The 16,679-nt window shown below is 38.4% G+C and overlaps 1 protein-coding gene across 4 annotated transcripts; it reads left to right on the top strand.

Moving 5' to 3' along the window:
- The first annotated feature begins 5,322 nt into the window (after positions 1-5,322).
- On the top strand, positions 5,323-16,110 carry LOC131307541 (uncharacterized). 4 transcript variants are annotated; one of them, XM_058334095.1, is made up of 10 exons: positions 5,323-5,665; positions 7,681-7,786; positions 9,831-10,150; positions 10,438-10,543; positions 10,648-11,004; positions 11,091-11,167; positions 11,249-11,373; positions 15,162-15,410; positions 15,755-15,799; positions 15,900-16,110. In XM_058334095.1, exons 1-9 carry the CDS (start codon positions 5,502-5,504, stop codon positions 15,775-15,777), a joined length of 1,527 nt encoding a protein of 508 aa, XP_058190078.1. In that variant the 5' UTR covers positions 5,323-5,501; the 3' UTR covers positions 15,778-15,799; positions 15,900-16,110. The 4 variants fall into 4 exon arrangements, with proteins under 4 accessions (XP_058190078.1, XP_058190077.1, XP_058190076.1 ...); XM_058334094.1 differs by having other exon boundaries at positions 15,888-16,110; XM_058334093.1 differs by having other exon boundaries at positions 15,755-16,110.
- The last annotated feature ends 569 nt before the right edge of the window (positions 16,111-16,679 follow it).

Here is a 16,679-nt window from a genome sequence, read left to right as displayed (position 1 = left end):
TTTCTAAAATCCCTATTACTATCTTCAATGCCACCTGCTTATCAACAGAAGGAAACCAAGATATGCCTAGCACACACACAAACTTTAGACCAATACGCTTGACAAACATTACAGCCGTCATCTAAGAAAAGAAAATTCAGTTTCAAAACTATTTAGTCGCCTACCAAACTAATGGTAACTTTGATATCTCATACAAGCAGCAAAACAACTCCCACATCTCTTCAACACAAATTGACACTTTCAAATACACCAGACACAACTCCACCCACACTATAACATACAACATATTCCCTCAGACATCCCAACATACCCTAACCAGACAACACCATTACAGCACACCCCATTATTTGGTTTATACCCCATATTCATTTATTTTTTATTTTTGATCCGTACCCCATATTCATTCAAAAAATCTCATAAACCCTCTTCATTCACTTCCCCGCCACACTCGCACACACACACAGAGTTCAAAATTTGGATTCCATATGAGAGAAACAAACATCAGTGAATATTTTTTGTACTATAGATATTTATTTCTAGAAACATTATCTAGCCAGATATGTTGCTTACAAATTAATGCTGTGAGCAGTTTCAGTTTTAGTTCACCAAAATTCCACAAAACTCCCCAAAAAACTTCACCAAAACTGTAGTAATACCAACGAATTAGGGCAGATTTAATTTTATGGCATAATAAAAATTAAGTCAAAATCATAAATTAGGGCAAAATGAAAAAAAAAATCATCAATAGACCAACTCAGATCTCAAATCGTAACTCACTGATGACTGATATTCGGTTCAGTAAAAAAAAATCTAGATCTAGGGCAACTCAGATATGTCGTTACAGTACAAAAATGGAGTCCATCGAAAACCATATCGCAAAAGCAGATCACAAAAACCAGATCGCAAAACCAGATCGCAAAACCCTCTGCATACTACAAAAATGGAGTCCAGAACTATACCTCAGTCCTTTCAAAAAAGGAAAACAAGGTCAGGACGTAGAAGAAGACGAGGTGGAGAGTAGAACCCATTGGTGTATAGCCGTGGAGTCACCAGAGAGTAGATCGGCGACCTCCTTCTTCTTCTTCTTCTCTCTCTCTCTCTCTCTCCCTTCTCTCTTTCTCGGTCTGGTTCTAAAATGAATGAGGACAACTCACAAAAGTGAAAAGTCAAGGGCAAAACAATCAAATGTCACGCCCCGCCCCGCAAATGGCACCCAAAGTGGGCTCGAGTCGGCGCGACCACGTGACATTCCACACAGAAGACCAAATCATACCTCACAACCTGTCAGAAATAAACACCCAGCGGAAGACTTATCACCTTAACAAAAAAAAAAAAAAGTCAATGTATTGACCAACCAACATGACATCGCACAACCAGGAAACAACATCTGCATTAGAGTACTTTAAAAATTCTATTCTACAACACATCCACCAATGACTTACTTGCAACTTGAATAAACCAACTTCATCATCAATCACCTACAACAAACTTGACCATCCACAACGTCCAAGGCTAACCTCAAATAGAACGTCAACCATCGACCAAACTTAATTACAACCTATACAATTTAAATTTTTTTTAACTATCCTTAGCTACAATTTCATGCAAATTAAGTTCTGTACCAGTTAAGGCACTCGACAACAACGTAACCAAAAACTCCACCCGACGCTAGCAAAACACCTTAACACGACGACCGGTAGTGGACCCACTCTACGCAACCTGCTACCTGACAAACCAAAAAGGAAAGCCAGAGTGTGTGAGATATAAAAATGCTCAACATAATACCACAATACCCGAAGGAATATCAACATGAACACACATCACCAATGTAACTGAAATACTAGAATGTATATAACAGTTATAACCAACATATCCACCCAATTGAGCAATAATAATCAATGCACAACAATATGAATGTAATCACATCACATGTAGTGGCATGTCTGCCATATCCCATGAACCCAAGATAAGGTGTCCCACATACCATGCTCCCATCCACCGACAATTAGCCGCATTGGCATACGACATGGTATGCCTTACACGTTAACTTTCGCTGGTATAATCAACACCCATCAGTATGTATTTTCATCAAACACACATAGCACAACCAAATCTCGTGTCCCACACACCATGCTCCCAACCATCGTCCATTGAACGATATGGCTTACGACATGGTGTGCCTCACACGCACACATTCACAACATATCAAAGCTAAACAACAGTAGCATGATATACACTCACCACTACAGCAATATCTCAGTAAGGATAACCATATCAAAAGCTAACTACGATTAGGAAGATATACACCCACCACCACAACAGTATTATATGGAGAAAAATCATATCAAACACACTCACCTTTGTATTGACCGAGGTACGCCAAACTTACGATTTTGGCCCCTCCCGATTGACTGGCTTGACACCTAATCACAAGTTAACCATATCAATTTATTGAATGCTTAAACGTCACAACTAACTCCTAACAATAATCTATAACACCAATAATAGATTAAAGATGCTTAACGAATACTAGCATGTCCATCTCAAAGGTTTAGAAGTGTCCCTAAACAAGCGTAACAATCAAACACTACATAACCCCTACATTTGGTTTGAAATCTACGATCAGCCTATCGTATTCTGTCTACAACTTCTTATAGGATTAAAACCAGATCATAAAACCACCACCATTAGAAGGTACACCTCCGGAACATGAATTTTGATATAAAATTTGTTAAAAAAAGAGTCCGGACGATAAAGTTATATTCGTCTAAAATTACACAAAAATCTGTTCAAAATTACAGATTCTGCACGTCTATCAATTTCAAATTAAAAACTGATTTAACTTGGTACAAACTAAGTCAAAACCTTCACATATTCCAAAAGACAGACAAGTCTAGTTTTAGAATCAACAACCCGTTCGCTAACCCGATACCCGAGCTAAAAGATATAATCATTTTACTAAAATGTGTCAATGCAACAAATACAAAACTCAGCAGGGACACACCAACTTATAAAATCCGCCAAACTTAGAATATGCATCTAATAAATCCCAAATTTGGTACACACCATTATCACTCATCAAAGTTCATCCCTGATTTTTTTTAGATTTTTCACAATAAAGAAACCTTATCAAAATCACCCCCAAACTCAGAAATTCTGTGCAGCGAATCACAATTTTCAGCAGAATAGTTTGTATTCGAAAATTCATTAAAAATTGAATACTGAATACTTTTTAGTAATTCCAACGCCAAAATATCACCAACTCATCAGTCTTTAAGACTCATAAAGACCCCTAATCAGAAGGATCTCTTAACTATAAAAAAATTGATAAAAGACGCAGCTCTGTAAGCTGTCTGCTAAAAAATAGGATCTTGACCACGGTTAAGTTTATGATTTTTATCTTTTTCTACACCTCTCAGAAAATTATGAAAATTTAACACCGTATACTAGACACACTAATGAATCTTCAATAAAAATATCAGAAATTAACAAGTTTTCTAGGTATCTTGAATAATTTTGTGAAGAACAGACTAGAGTCTCTGGCCTCCTCTTCCTTCTCTTCTGTCATCTCTCTCTCCACATAGAAACAAGATACGTATGGAGAAAGATAAATATCCCCATGATATTTTTCTATATTAGGGCACAAGGGAATTTATCACATGCAAGCGGAACCACGTCCTAACTTATGGTCCAATCACAAATCACACACAGGACCCTCGCAAGTTCTATTGTTTACTATTTAAATCCCCAAAACACATAGTTCAATTAAAAGTAATTGAAATACCGAAATATCCGAAGTGGGTATTACACAAAAGGCCACCCGGATTCACTAGCGACAGGGGTACCCCCTGTCATTAACTAATACGGGAAGAGCCGGAGATGGAATCCGGCTACACCTCAAATCCCCCTTTCATTGGTAGTTTACAAAAACAAAACGAAGACTCTCCATCTCATTCTTCTAATACTTTACGAGGGTTTGACAGTGATCACCATTGGTGTCTTGCCTCTGTTTTATCGGTAATCTCTCTTTGATGAAATGGGCGAAGCAACCACACATCTCCAATGGCGGTATCGTCGACCCAAAACTCGTCTCAAAAGAGCTCCGGTACTATTGTTGTTTCCTTTGGGTTCGACGTGGCAATCCCCGTTTTGAACTCGTATTTAGAAATGAGAGTGAACGACATCAAAACAGTCATGGATGGTTGAGGAGCTAGTCGAGGTGTTAAGGTTGTGTCACTATCGCTTCCGTCCTCTTAATCGTCGCCGCCGCCGTTACTGGAATATCAGTTTTAAGTATTATGTTTTTCGATTTTTGTTATGTTTGTGAATTGATGATGTTTTGTTCATCTACCTCGTTTGAAACCTACACTTCTCAAAACTTGTCATGTTTTCTGATTTTTGTCATGTTTTTTATTTGATCATGTTTTGTTTATCTACCTCGATCGAAACCTACACTTCTCGAAACTTGCCATGTTTTTCGATTTTGTTATGTTTTTTAATTGATCTTGTTTTGTTCATCTACCTGATTAGGTTTTGCCATGTTTTGTGAATTGATTAGGTTTTGCCATGATTTTTGACTTACACATTTGTTTTTGTAAGAGGCGTGTTTTCTTTTTAGATTTTAGGGGAATGAAAATATGTGAGAGAAGATTAGGAGAGAGAAAAAATTCAAAAGATTAGGTGAGAGAAATGTTTGAAAGAGGAGAGAGAATTGAAATAATTAGAAAAGATAAAAAAGAGAGAGAAAGATATAAAAATTTAGGAGAAAGAAATGGTAGTTTAGGATTTAATTGAATTTGAGAATGTAAAAATAAATATTTAAACACATTAGAATGAACACCTAAATAAGTAATGTAAAAATGATGGCTAATTAAGTGCCTCTATAAAAAATCAACTCCAACAAATATCAGTAAGAATTTTTCCAAAAATGATAAGGCAAAATAGAATTTTTTTACAAGAAGGCTAAAAAAATATTTTAAAAAAATTAACGATTTACATACTTGAGGAACCAAAATGAACCCCGTACATGATGCGATGATACCTGTCAAAAAGTCGAGAAATTCTTCAGTGCCGAGTGGGCACAGACAGCTGGTGCCGAACACGCATTTCGGCCGTCCAAACATGTTTTGGACGGTCCAGATCTATTTGGAATTGAGGGGGTATTTTGGTAATTTTATACTTAAAAATTATTCAAACAGATCTGGACCGTGCAAAACACGTTTGGACGGCCAAAATGTGTGTTCGGCACCAGCTGTCCCGTGCCCGCTCGGCACTGAAGAATTTCTCCAAAAAGTCTGTGACAAATACTCCACACGTTATTCTCAATCCGAATCCGTCCATCCGGGGACAGATACCCCGTTCAGTACCCGAATTCGTAAGCCGATGTACGAGAAACACTCGACTAGAGAGAGAGAGAGAGAGTCGTCTACGGGTCTGTTCGTGAGTACAACTCCCTCCACTGAGAGAGAGAGAGGGAGAGAGAGAATAGGAGTAGGAAAAAAATGGCGGAAGTAGAGGAGGGTCAGGAGAAATCCACCGTAAAACGAGAGACGAAGGAGGCGGCCGAGGTAGAAAAACAAGTCGTCGAAGAAGAACAAGGCCATACGGAGTCCCAGATACAGCGCGCCATGCGCTCTCGCGTTCCCCATTTCAAACAGCTTGCCGAGTACGCTCCCCTCCTTCATCCTCTCTCTCTCTCTCTCTCTCTCTCTCTCTCTCTCTCTCTGCGATTACGCAATTCTACCTCTCTCGCCCTAGGATTTCCATACATCTCATTTTCGTTCTTTTGTGCGTGTAGTCAGTGTATCTGCGGTTTATTAGGTCTTATGTCACTACGGTAGTTTTGAACTTCTTTTGTTTACGAGGCTGATACAGATGGAACCTAATAGTACAAGCAGTGGTTAGGTTAATCGAGGCTATATCTATCCCTAGGTGTTTAACGCAGCCTCTGCCGTGTGCATACTTGACTCTGTGACTGAATTGTTCACCCCAAATAGGGACAATGCTAGGATTAAAAAGGTTAGGAAGCAAGGATAGTTGCATCATCTCGGGTTTATAAACGAGTGGTTCACTCGTTAAAAGCTCATTTGACATCGGTTAGTTACATAAATGAATTAGCTTTGCTGTCTTGGAGGAAGCTGGATGCCACTCAAGACAACAAAGAGATATGCAGGGAATGGAGTTTTCTCTAGTGCTTCCTTTTGTTCATAAGATTTTGCTGGTGTAGTGCAGTGTTTTGTTGGCTCTTGTGCCTGCTGTTTTTAGGCTGATTTGCTCTCTGGTTTGGTCTTGCATGACCTGCTAGGAGTGTTTTGTTTTTTCATTCGTTGTACTGATTGTACATGTGTTTGGAGTTAATGATAAAGGTACCTTTACCAAAAAATAAATGAATTAAGCTTGAACATTTCTTTGACACGGATACAACATTTGTCATAAAATCATGAAACGGATGCTGTGGTGGGCCAAACCCGACTGCCTCTATGGGCCAAATCCGATTAGCTTAACGGGCTGACCGGACAACACATATTGGTTGGGCCGAACGTTGTGGGCCGAGTCCACACGTTCCGTTTGGGCCTAGTCCAGGGTACAAGTCCACAGGGCGGGCGAGATGGACCGAGCGGTGGTCTATCACAGCACCAATAAAGATACAAAATACATTGACGTATGAAAATGTTAATCGACATCATCGCCAAGTTGTATTTAAAACCAGAAGCACCATTGACAAATTTGATAGTGCCCAGTTTTAAACTTCCTCCTATTAATGTCGCTTGTCGAATGCGAATGCTTATAAATGATTTCAGACTTATATCGGCGCGTGTCTGGCATGTGTTCAGAGCGTGCGTGTCCCATACATGTCAAACACAGATACGTGATGACTGTAGAAAACAGCCATCTAGGATGGTAATTAGAGGAGGAAAATGGGATTATGTCAAACCTGAAAATATCGGTCTGAATTTTGTTGAAAATTGGTAGGTCAGTGCCATAATAGATCCTTCCACATTAAAAGTATGTATGCATATGCTACAAGCCCTATGCCTCTTTATTTGATCGGTCTCTAGGCATCTTTCCTGCTCAAGCTGCAGTTTTGGAACTAGATATTCCTGCGGAGTGTGCAACTCTTTTGTGTCATGGAAAGGATAGAAAGCTTCGTAGAGCCTCCTTCCTTCCTATCTTTTTTGTTCCTTAAATTTATTCCATGTTGGATACTGTGCTCTTTTTTTTTCTTCTCTTTCTTTTCCAATGACTTGCTTTGTCTGTGGAAAGCCTTGGCAAAACTTTGGCCATCGTCCAATGCTGTTGATGTTTGTCCTTTAAAAATGACCTTGGTATCTGTTGGTGTTTGTTCAGTTATTATCCATAAGCTTTCTTGTTTCCAACCTTCTTTGCTACTGAATTTGATTTGTACATCAAATACTGTTGTTTATAGATCTGTGTTTTTTAGTCCACTGATCTTTTGTATTGCATTATCTGATTATCCTTTTGCATTTGTTGCTTTAGTATATGGATTATTGTCATATGCACACCTTGTTTTTCTGCATAAAATTGTCCTGTTTCTTTCATTTGAATGTGCTTATTTAATTTGCTATGTTTTAACCAATCATTAGTTTATGGAGTGAAGGTTCTAACTCCTTCAGTAGTAGACTGATTACTTTTTGTATTTTGGACTGTTTCTGGGTGCAGTTCCTTCACTTTTGAAGGTGTTCGGAGGTTGTTAGAGGAGGACTTGGGACTAGAGAAATATGCATTGGATGTACATAAGAGATTTATTAAGCAATGTTTGTTAGAGGTACTTTCTTGGAGTTAACTTCTTGTCTGCATTTCTTTTTTTATTTGGTATAATCCATAGATTTTATAAGTTCAACATGTTTCGTGTATGCTATTTTTCGCCTTTGTCTAAAGGTTGATTTTGTCTATTTTATTTAAAGCTGTATGGCACTGAAACTTGAGTTACTTCTTTAAGAGTTTGCGGCCCAATGGCTACTTATATTTCCCATTATGAATACATTAAGTGTTCTAATACCTGCTTACAACTTAAGTCCGTCATATTTGGCATTTGATGTAGTTGGGTGGGAATTGAAACTCAACCATTGGTAGTGGACTTGAATTAACGCTGCAATCATTGCTTAAATACAATGAGCTGTGGGGCTAAAACCAACCCTTCGCATGAAGAGAAATGAAGAGTAACAAAGAATATAAAATCTAAATTTTGCTCATCAGATCTGTCGTACAAATTTCCCTTAGATGTGCACTAAGAAGCACGTATCTGGACATGGGACATAGGCTTGAGACAATAATCGGGCTGGGCGCAGGTGCCAGATCCGAAAAGTCTAGTCTCGATCAACCTAGTGCACCAACCACGTGGTACGACGGGCATTCAAAGACCTGGCGAATGATGTGATGGCCCACCCCACCCAAGAGCTGTGTTGGTATCTATTATGAACTCGTAGAAACAGATAAATATATCATATCTATCAGAATAGTTATAAGACGTTTTATTATTAGCGCGCAATAAATTGTAAGCATTTAGGAGATAAGCAAGTATAAACAGCTTTACGCAACTGTCTCCGTGCAAGATATCCTATGTAAACTTCTGCAAGTAATAAATACTTTAGTATGAACTACTTTACGCTGAAGCAATCCTTTTGTGCTGTACTGTATGTGAGTGCTTCATTCCCAAAGACATGTGCTCAACCAGCCTTAGTTAATGGGTGGCAGCGTGATATGTCTAGTTGGAGGGCCAGAAGCACAATTCACGGTGGCAACTATAAATTTATGTGCATATATGCTTTTGTTTCAAGTACTATGCCCTCCAAAGCTTTGCAGAATCATTGTATCTTCCACAAAGGGTATTTTGTTGGGGAAGAAGAAGAATGGGCATGTGGGCTATGATGTGGCTTACTTGGCGAGACAGGGCAAGCAACATTTCTATGGTTTGGAAAGTCCTTTGTACCTTAGTACTCCCTCCGTTCCTATTTGATGGTCCAACTTTCCTTTTTTGGATGTTCCAAATTTTATGTCCAGTTTGTAAAGTCAATATAAAAAAGGAACTAATTTTTTCTCTTTTTGCCCTCCTTCAAATTCAATTTAATGCTCCTTGACAACTTTTGTATTGGAGTGGAATTTGAATTCTTTTTATCAGATTTTGGAAACCCCGCCACATGTACCTGCAATTGGGAGCCAAGGTGAACATTTTACCGCCTAAATGTCTCGGAAATTGTGATTTTTTTATTTATTTTAAACAGACCCAAACAATTTAAACTCCAACACTAATTATTTCAAAAATTGAGGGGCAAAATAGGAAAGTTAGAACTTTGTCCCCCATAATTATGAAACCCCTTAAAAAGTTGGATTCCCAAAGCGGAAATAGGAACGGAGGGAGTAGCTTGTATAGTTCGGACGCGGGAGCGTATAATCCTTCCCTCGACCAATTTCTCGTAGATATATAGGACACACACGGATGTGTATTAGGGGCCTTAGGGCCTTTCCGTCTTGGCCTTATCTAATACTTTGGTAGCACTCTCTTTATGCCTTCTTTTGTATAATCTGGTAGTTATTGGGAAAAAAGAGAGTATATGAATCTTATGTCACTTTAGAAATTTGCTCTTAATTTCATTGCTTTTGGGTCCTTCATGTTTCAGGAAGGTGAGGCCTTAGAGGATATTTGTTTAGATCTATATCTTTTTTTGTCCTTCGATAGTTGATGCAGCAAAATATGAAATTTACTAGTTCTCTGGTTGTTCTAATGTACAATAGCTAGTTCTAATATTTAGTTCACCATCTTGTGAAAATTAGGAGAGACTTTATTAATGTTTTTCTTGATCTAATTCTAGTGCATGAATGATGGTGATGGTGATGGTGAGAATGGCTCTAAGAGTTCAGCTGAGACGGTGGAGAAAAATGTTGATACAGGTAAAGGTGAAGTGGCAGAGTCACTTGAAAAAGAGCAATTAAAGGAAGATGTGAAGGTACCCAGCTCTGAAGATGAAGAAAAAATGGAAGACTCACCGGTAATGGGCCTTCTAACAGGAAATAAGAAAACCAAAGTCCAAACCAAGGAAACTCAAGGTGTTGAAAAGAAAGAAGTTCCTACTGAGAGCTCCATAAAAGAGGCCATTAAGAAAAGAGCTTCTTACCTCAAAGCTAATTCTGAGTATGTTATCATTCTTTGATATGGTTACCTGTCCACCAATATGACTTTTGGTTGTTAGCATCGTTACTATTGTGTTGTGGTGGTTATTGTTGTTGTTGCTGCTGCTGCCGTGGCTCCTTTAGTTTTACTTCAACGGTACTCTACCGTACTACCATATCCATCTTCTTTTCTTTGTTATAAACAAGTACTAGTGCATTTCCTTGGCATGAAAAGTTCCTATAAGCTTCTTTAGGTTCAGGTAAATGAAACAAGTATTCAGCATTTTTTTTTTCCTTTTCTTTCCTCAGTACTGTTACAATGGCTGGATTTCGGCGACTTTTGGAGGAAGATCTTGAGCTTGACAAGGGCACTCTTTTTCCCTTCAAGAAGTTTATAACTGAACAAGTAGAAAAGGTGAGCAAAACTTGTTCAGGTGAATTGAACTTGTTCCGGTAGTGCCATTTCTGGTTGAGTTGGCTAGGAAAATGAGCATGTGCTCATTTAATTTGTTGTCTCAGGTATTAAAATCCGCAAAAGTTTCTGAACCTGCAAGTGTGAAGAAGAAAACTTCTGCTAAAAAATCTGATAGCAAAGCATCAAAGAAAATCTACAGTGAAGGAAGTTCTGATTCTTTAAAAAGCGAAAGTGAGGAGATAGAAGATGAAAGAAAATTGAAAAAGAAAGTTGCTCCGAAAAAAAAGATTCCAAAATCAGAAGAGCCCAGGAAGCGTAAAAGACCTGTGAAGGAGACCAAGGAGTCTAGCAAGAAGCGGAGCAAGCTTGCAGAAGCATCAGAGGAAAATAGTGACGCAGAAGCAGGTAGAAATGCTTCTGAAGATGATCAATCTCAATCCTCTGCTGAAAAGCCTGCGAAGGTGATACATCATTTTTTCCATTTGATTGTTTATATTGTGTTCGTCGCAATTTAGTTACTTGTGACTCATCATTTCTTGGAACACAGACAAAAGAGGTGGCAACTCCTGCATATGGGAAACGCGTGGAACATCTAAAATCGATTATCAAATCTTGTGGGATGAGGTCTTCCTTTGACTAGCCACTTGCCAGCCTGGATATTTATATATGGTGGTGTCTTAACATGTTTTTCTACATATTCTGCAGTGTTCCTCCAGTAGTTTATAAGAAAGTCAAGCAGGTTTCTGAGAATAAGCGGGAGGGCTTCCTTGTAAAAGAGCTCGAGGATATTCTCTCAAGAGAGGGGTTGTCCACAGATCCTTCTGAGAAAGGTGCACTTTACTATGACATTGGTTTTGGTAGTGCTCCCTGTTACTTATTGCCGTGTATGTTGACTAGAGAAAACAATTTTCTGTTGATGCGGAATGAAGAGGTTCAGTATTCATTGAGGCGAGCAGAAACTTAACGTGGATGCTCAATTTAGTGCTATATTGATTACTGTCCCTACGTTCTTTTTAGTATTAGAAATAGGGTTTTTAGTTTCCTATTTTGTTTGGTGACTATCCATGCATTACATTGTATTAGTCAGGCTTGAATGTGTAGAATTGAGAATTTAAGGTAGTGGCCGTTAGGGCTGTGATCTTTTGGTGTTTCCTCCCTCTTCTCCCTCCCTGTGCTGCATTTTCCATTGAGCTTAATTAGGACAAAAACTTCAAATCTCATGGTTTGGTCATCATAGAATTTCTTTGCCTTCATATTTTAGCTTGTCAATAAATCAAGAAGATATGGCTTTGGTGGGGGATTCAACATCCACTCCAACAGATGAGTCGCGTTTTCAGTTGTGTCTGAATGACCTCAGACGGAGGTAACATAGCACTCAATTGGTGAACTTCGTTTTATAGGCATATGGGTTTGGTATGACCTGTCGCTACTCTCTGATCTCTGATCAAGCAGTAACTATCTAATTTATAATCGACATGGAATGTGGGGAACTGTGACAATTAAAAGGGATTCAGTGGACTTTGCAAATCATGAGATTCACTTGTTGTATATGTTAAGAGAAGCTTGGTTCTGTTTGTTAGAATCCAAACCATGGGTTTTGTTAATAACTGTGTGTACTTGAGGATCCTAAGATGGCTAGATGAAAAGACCAAGAAGCGTAAATTTAGAAAAGAAACTGTTCATTAAATGGTTAGTTGGTAACAGTAGAGCCAGTGGAGGATAATTGACTAATATGGTTTGGGCATGTCCAACCAAGGTTATGAATCCCGTATCGTACCGGCCGGTACGTACCGATATTGTCCAAATCTAGTACCCTACACCTCTAATTTCATTCCGGCTCAACTACCGGCCGGTACCGGAGATACCGGTCATTACCGGCCAATACCGGATGGTACCGGACTACTTTTAAATTTATATTTTTTTGTTCAAGTAATAACGGACGATACCGGACTATTTTATTTTATTTTTTAAATTTTTAATAAATGTGTATATTATACTCTAAATTCTCTTATGTGGGAAAATAACACTAATCGCGATAAATCCGAAACGTTATCTAGTATCTCACCGGTATCGCCGTACCAGTAGGAAAATCTACACTCTAGCCGATACGGTAATTAGAACCTTGTGTGCAGGCAACAATAAGAAAGAGCAGTGTTAATGGTAATGCTAGGAGAAGGGGAAATCTAAATTCTTGTAGGTAAGTATATAGCATTAAAAGGATGCCAAGGGGACGCAAAGTTAAAACTAAAAGAAAGAAAGGGAGGGAGCATAGAAAAAAATCCACATTTTGCTCAGTTTACCTCATGCCTCCTTAAGCCAAGAATGCAAAGATCAAGATAAGCCGAACTAAAGATAAGGATGCCCATGTGTCTATCCAAAAAGTGGTTTGTTTCTGTGCCACTTGGAACGCTGCTCATACCGGTACGATGAAGAGGACCAGGATCGGGAACGGAAACATGTTACCCACATGCATAAATTGGGATACGCTACGCGTAGACTTCTATTGATAGCAAAATTATAACTTAGTTTTCCAAACGGTAAACTTCACATCTAGTCAAACTAAGTATCGCTATATCGGTTTTCAAATTATTCATACACAACACATTTCTAGAGTCGTAGTAACTGAATCTGTTTACATCTTTTCTCACCAATCCTATTTCTATAGATTTTTACCTTCGGAATTTGTTTTTTTTTTAAAATTTTGGGGTTCACATGTCCAAACCACCTTAATATATTTATCTCATCCCTACCATTCTATGAAGGTTCTTTCTATTCTATCTTGCAAGATCTTACCACATGTCCATCTTAACATTCTTATTTCAGCTACATTCATCTTACTTGCATGTTGTTTCTTAGTGGCTCAATACTCCTTGCCATATAACATGGCTAGTCTTATTAGCGGTATGGTAGAATTTTCCCTCCAACTTTGTGGGTGTTTTGTGGTCACCTAACACTCGCGAAGCACTCCGCCACTTGACTCATCCAGCTTGTACTCTTGCATTACATCCTCCGTAATCTCTCCATCCTTGCTAACAACTAAGCCATGATATTTAAAATGCTTGCTTCTTGGTAAATCTGGGTTTTTGAGGATCACTCTTAATTATAGGGAGAGGTATGACACTAGGTATTAGGTAATACCTAATATGCGGGATTCTGCATTGTAGCTCATTCCTATCTAAACTCCTTCCGAGTTAAGTAATTTTTCTTTATTCTGTGGTAACTAAGGTTATTTCCTGTATGCATATAGAAGTTATATTCAGGGGAGTGATGGGTTAGTAGGCATGCTTTTTTTCCCCCCCAAGACAAAAGGCATGGTATTTATTTCGGAAGCAATCAGAGCTGGATTAGGGGGTTGGAACTTTGCACAAGTATGAGAAAGTTTGTAGGGCATTTGTTTTTCCTTGGGAAGTCTAGTCTTGTGAAATTTGTACTTAAGGAAAGATATATTTTTTGGAAGTACCTATATGGGAAGTGCGAAAATGGAAGTCACCTATTACTTTGTTTTGATTCTTGCTTTAGTCTATCTTATAGATTGAGCGTTGGGGTAAACATTTTGGTAGTTAACTTTTATGGTTCTTCTTCCCCTACTAATAAGTTGCAATCAATATGGTGATTTTGGTGTATCGGAACCGTATTTACTTGAACAATTGTGTCATAGTACCAATTATGGGAAGGCCAGTCATAAATGCAGTTGATTACCATGCATTGGGCGTTCCATTATATATTGTCTATAGGTACATGTGCATAAACATGTTGACAGGACATGTTTCGGTGTTTGAATGCTATATACAGAATACTAGATGAAAACTCTGTACAAAGTGCTGCTGAATAACACCTTATGTATTTTGCAAGTATAAACAGCGATTATTGCTAACTTGTTCTTGGCTGATTTGCCAAATCTTTTTATGTATTTAGACAAATTAATGGGAGCTAGATGTTTTTATTTGCTCGGCAACGGGAGCTAGATGTTCATGACAAAGTGGTTTTAGTTTTGCGATAGGCAACATAACTAGAGCCTGCATGTTAAAAAAGGTAAGCTTGAGTCCTTGCATGACATTTTGATGAGCACTTATGGATATTGTGTGGGTATTTTACTTTGTAGCAGCAATGAATGTGCCCACAGAATTTGTCCTATGGTGTGCAATAAATTGGTTTCGAGTGCGACAGTGCGTAGACTTGATTCCATCATGAAAAGAAACTATTACACCATTCTTGGTAGCCATTGCTTTGTTGAGAAGAGTACAAGCTGCTTTTCCAGTCCTCTTGAAAGCAATGCTTGAAGTAGGCAGTTCCTTTCCAAGTAGCTCCAAAATTCCAGTGTCATGTTATAATGTTGAACTTAACAATGTTCATGTGCTTATGTGGTCTACTCCTATGATTTCTATATGATTTGGAAAGAGGTACTCTTAAGTTGAACCAGGTCATGATGTGTGGAAACAATATTTTGTCATTACACATTATTCTTCGTGAAGTTTTTTGCTACTGTATCTTTAGTCATGTAATGTTTGTTAACCTGGCAATTACATTTACAACTATGCACGAACATTTTTCTGATACTTCAATGTAATTGAGATGATGGCAATGTTACCTACTGATTGATGCTGTGTGATTTGTTCAGAAATCAAAGAAGTCAGAAAGAGGAAGGACAGAGCAAAAGAACTTGAAGGCATCGACATGAGCAACATTGTCTCAAGCACACGCAGAAGGTCCACAACTAGTTTTTTACCTCCTCCAAAACCCAAAGTAACTGTTAAAAGTGATAGTGAGAAGGCGGAAGATATTGATAGTAGCAATGACGAGGATGGCACTGACAATGACAGCGATGATGAAGATGGTGATGACAGCCAGAGTGAAGAGCTTAATGAAGGTAAAAGTTTTTCTTTCAGGTTTCCTTTGTCTTAGTCAACGAGCTTCTATATACTCACACCCATAAGGGTTTTTCGACCATTGTGATTAACAATGCTTGAGCCATGTGGAGTTTACTCCCAATGGACTATGGAATTGATTTTGAACAATATGATAGCCATATCCAAAAATTGATTGTAAGAAAGTCTAACCCTTTGTTGCAACTATTGCTGTTCCTATGCCCTCAATTCTCTGGTACATTTGGTTGTTCCTACTTGAATATTTCATCTTTTCTGGTTACTACTCAGGTGGCTACCATTTTAGGTTTGTTACCGATGATTGACTATTCCCCTATCTATTTTGCAGATGAAGATGAGAATAGTGATTAAATCCTGCAGAAGCTGATTTAAGGTGACAGTGATAAAAGCTTCCATTACAGTACAATTATGTAATTTGTGCTTCTGAGTTCTTCACCCCCCACCCCCCCTCTTTATTTTAGTTGGTTTTGCAGTTGGGACTCGGCAATGCAAGCTATGATTGAAGCTTGAACAAATTAGTCAGTAATTAGCTGGAGTGTGTAGGCATAGGCTATGTTTTGCTATGAAGTGTTCGATAGAGTGGGGATGCTTTAGTTTCTTATTTTTCTTGAATGGTTCGTGGTATTATGCATAATAATGGGAATTTACTTTTAGCTCTCAATATGTATCAATGTTTTTGGATTATTTAGGTTTCTCTTCTTTCTTACCTTCATCGTTTTCTTTTCCTTTCACAATGCCGCGCCCCCAAATCCATCATTGAAACACCTTTCTTTTTGAGGATTATGAAAGATAGTGGCTGGAAACCCTAGTTCGCAAAGCCTTCAAGAAGAGGTTTTCGTAGTTAAGAGCAGAGAGGTGCAGGGGGAAATGGAATTGCGCTAGGCCAATTGGAATTGGCTCAAGCAGTGCCGTCTGTTTTTCTTCCCTCCAATATGGTCTTGGCCTCCAGTTTTGTCAGAGAGCTAATAATTTCTCTTTTTTCTCGTGAGGACGACATCAAATTACACAAAGGTTGTATCCATGGCTCCACAGTCTGTCAATTGCAGCATGTTGCCTTCGTACTTTTGGAACAGCTCATTGTTTTGAAATTTCCAATAAGAAAGCAAAAAATGCTTTGGTGACCATATTCAATGGTTGCACTTTTTAGTACCATATGATGTCATCAACGTTGGTATAATAGATTTCACTCGTCACGTATACTACAAATGCATTAAGATACATCACAATGTGTGTATATGAAAGGCAATACATCA

Source organism: Rhododendron vialii, chromosome 11a (assembly GCF_030253575.1).
Source record: "Rhododendron vialii isolate Sample 1 chromosome 11a, ASM3025357v1".
NCBI classification, from domain to species: Eukaryota; Viridiplantae; Streptophyta; class Magnoliopsida; order Ericales; family Ericaceae; genus Rhododendron; species Rhododendron vialii.
Note: the sequence above shows the minus strand (reverse complement) of the source record. Positions and strands in the feature narration are given on the sequence as shown.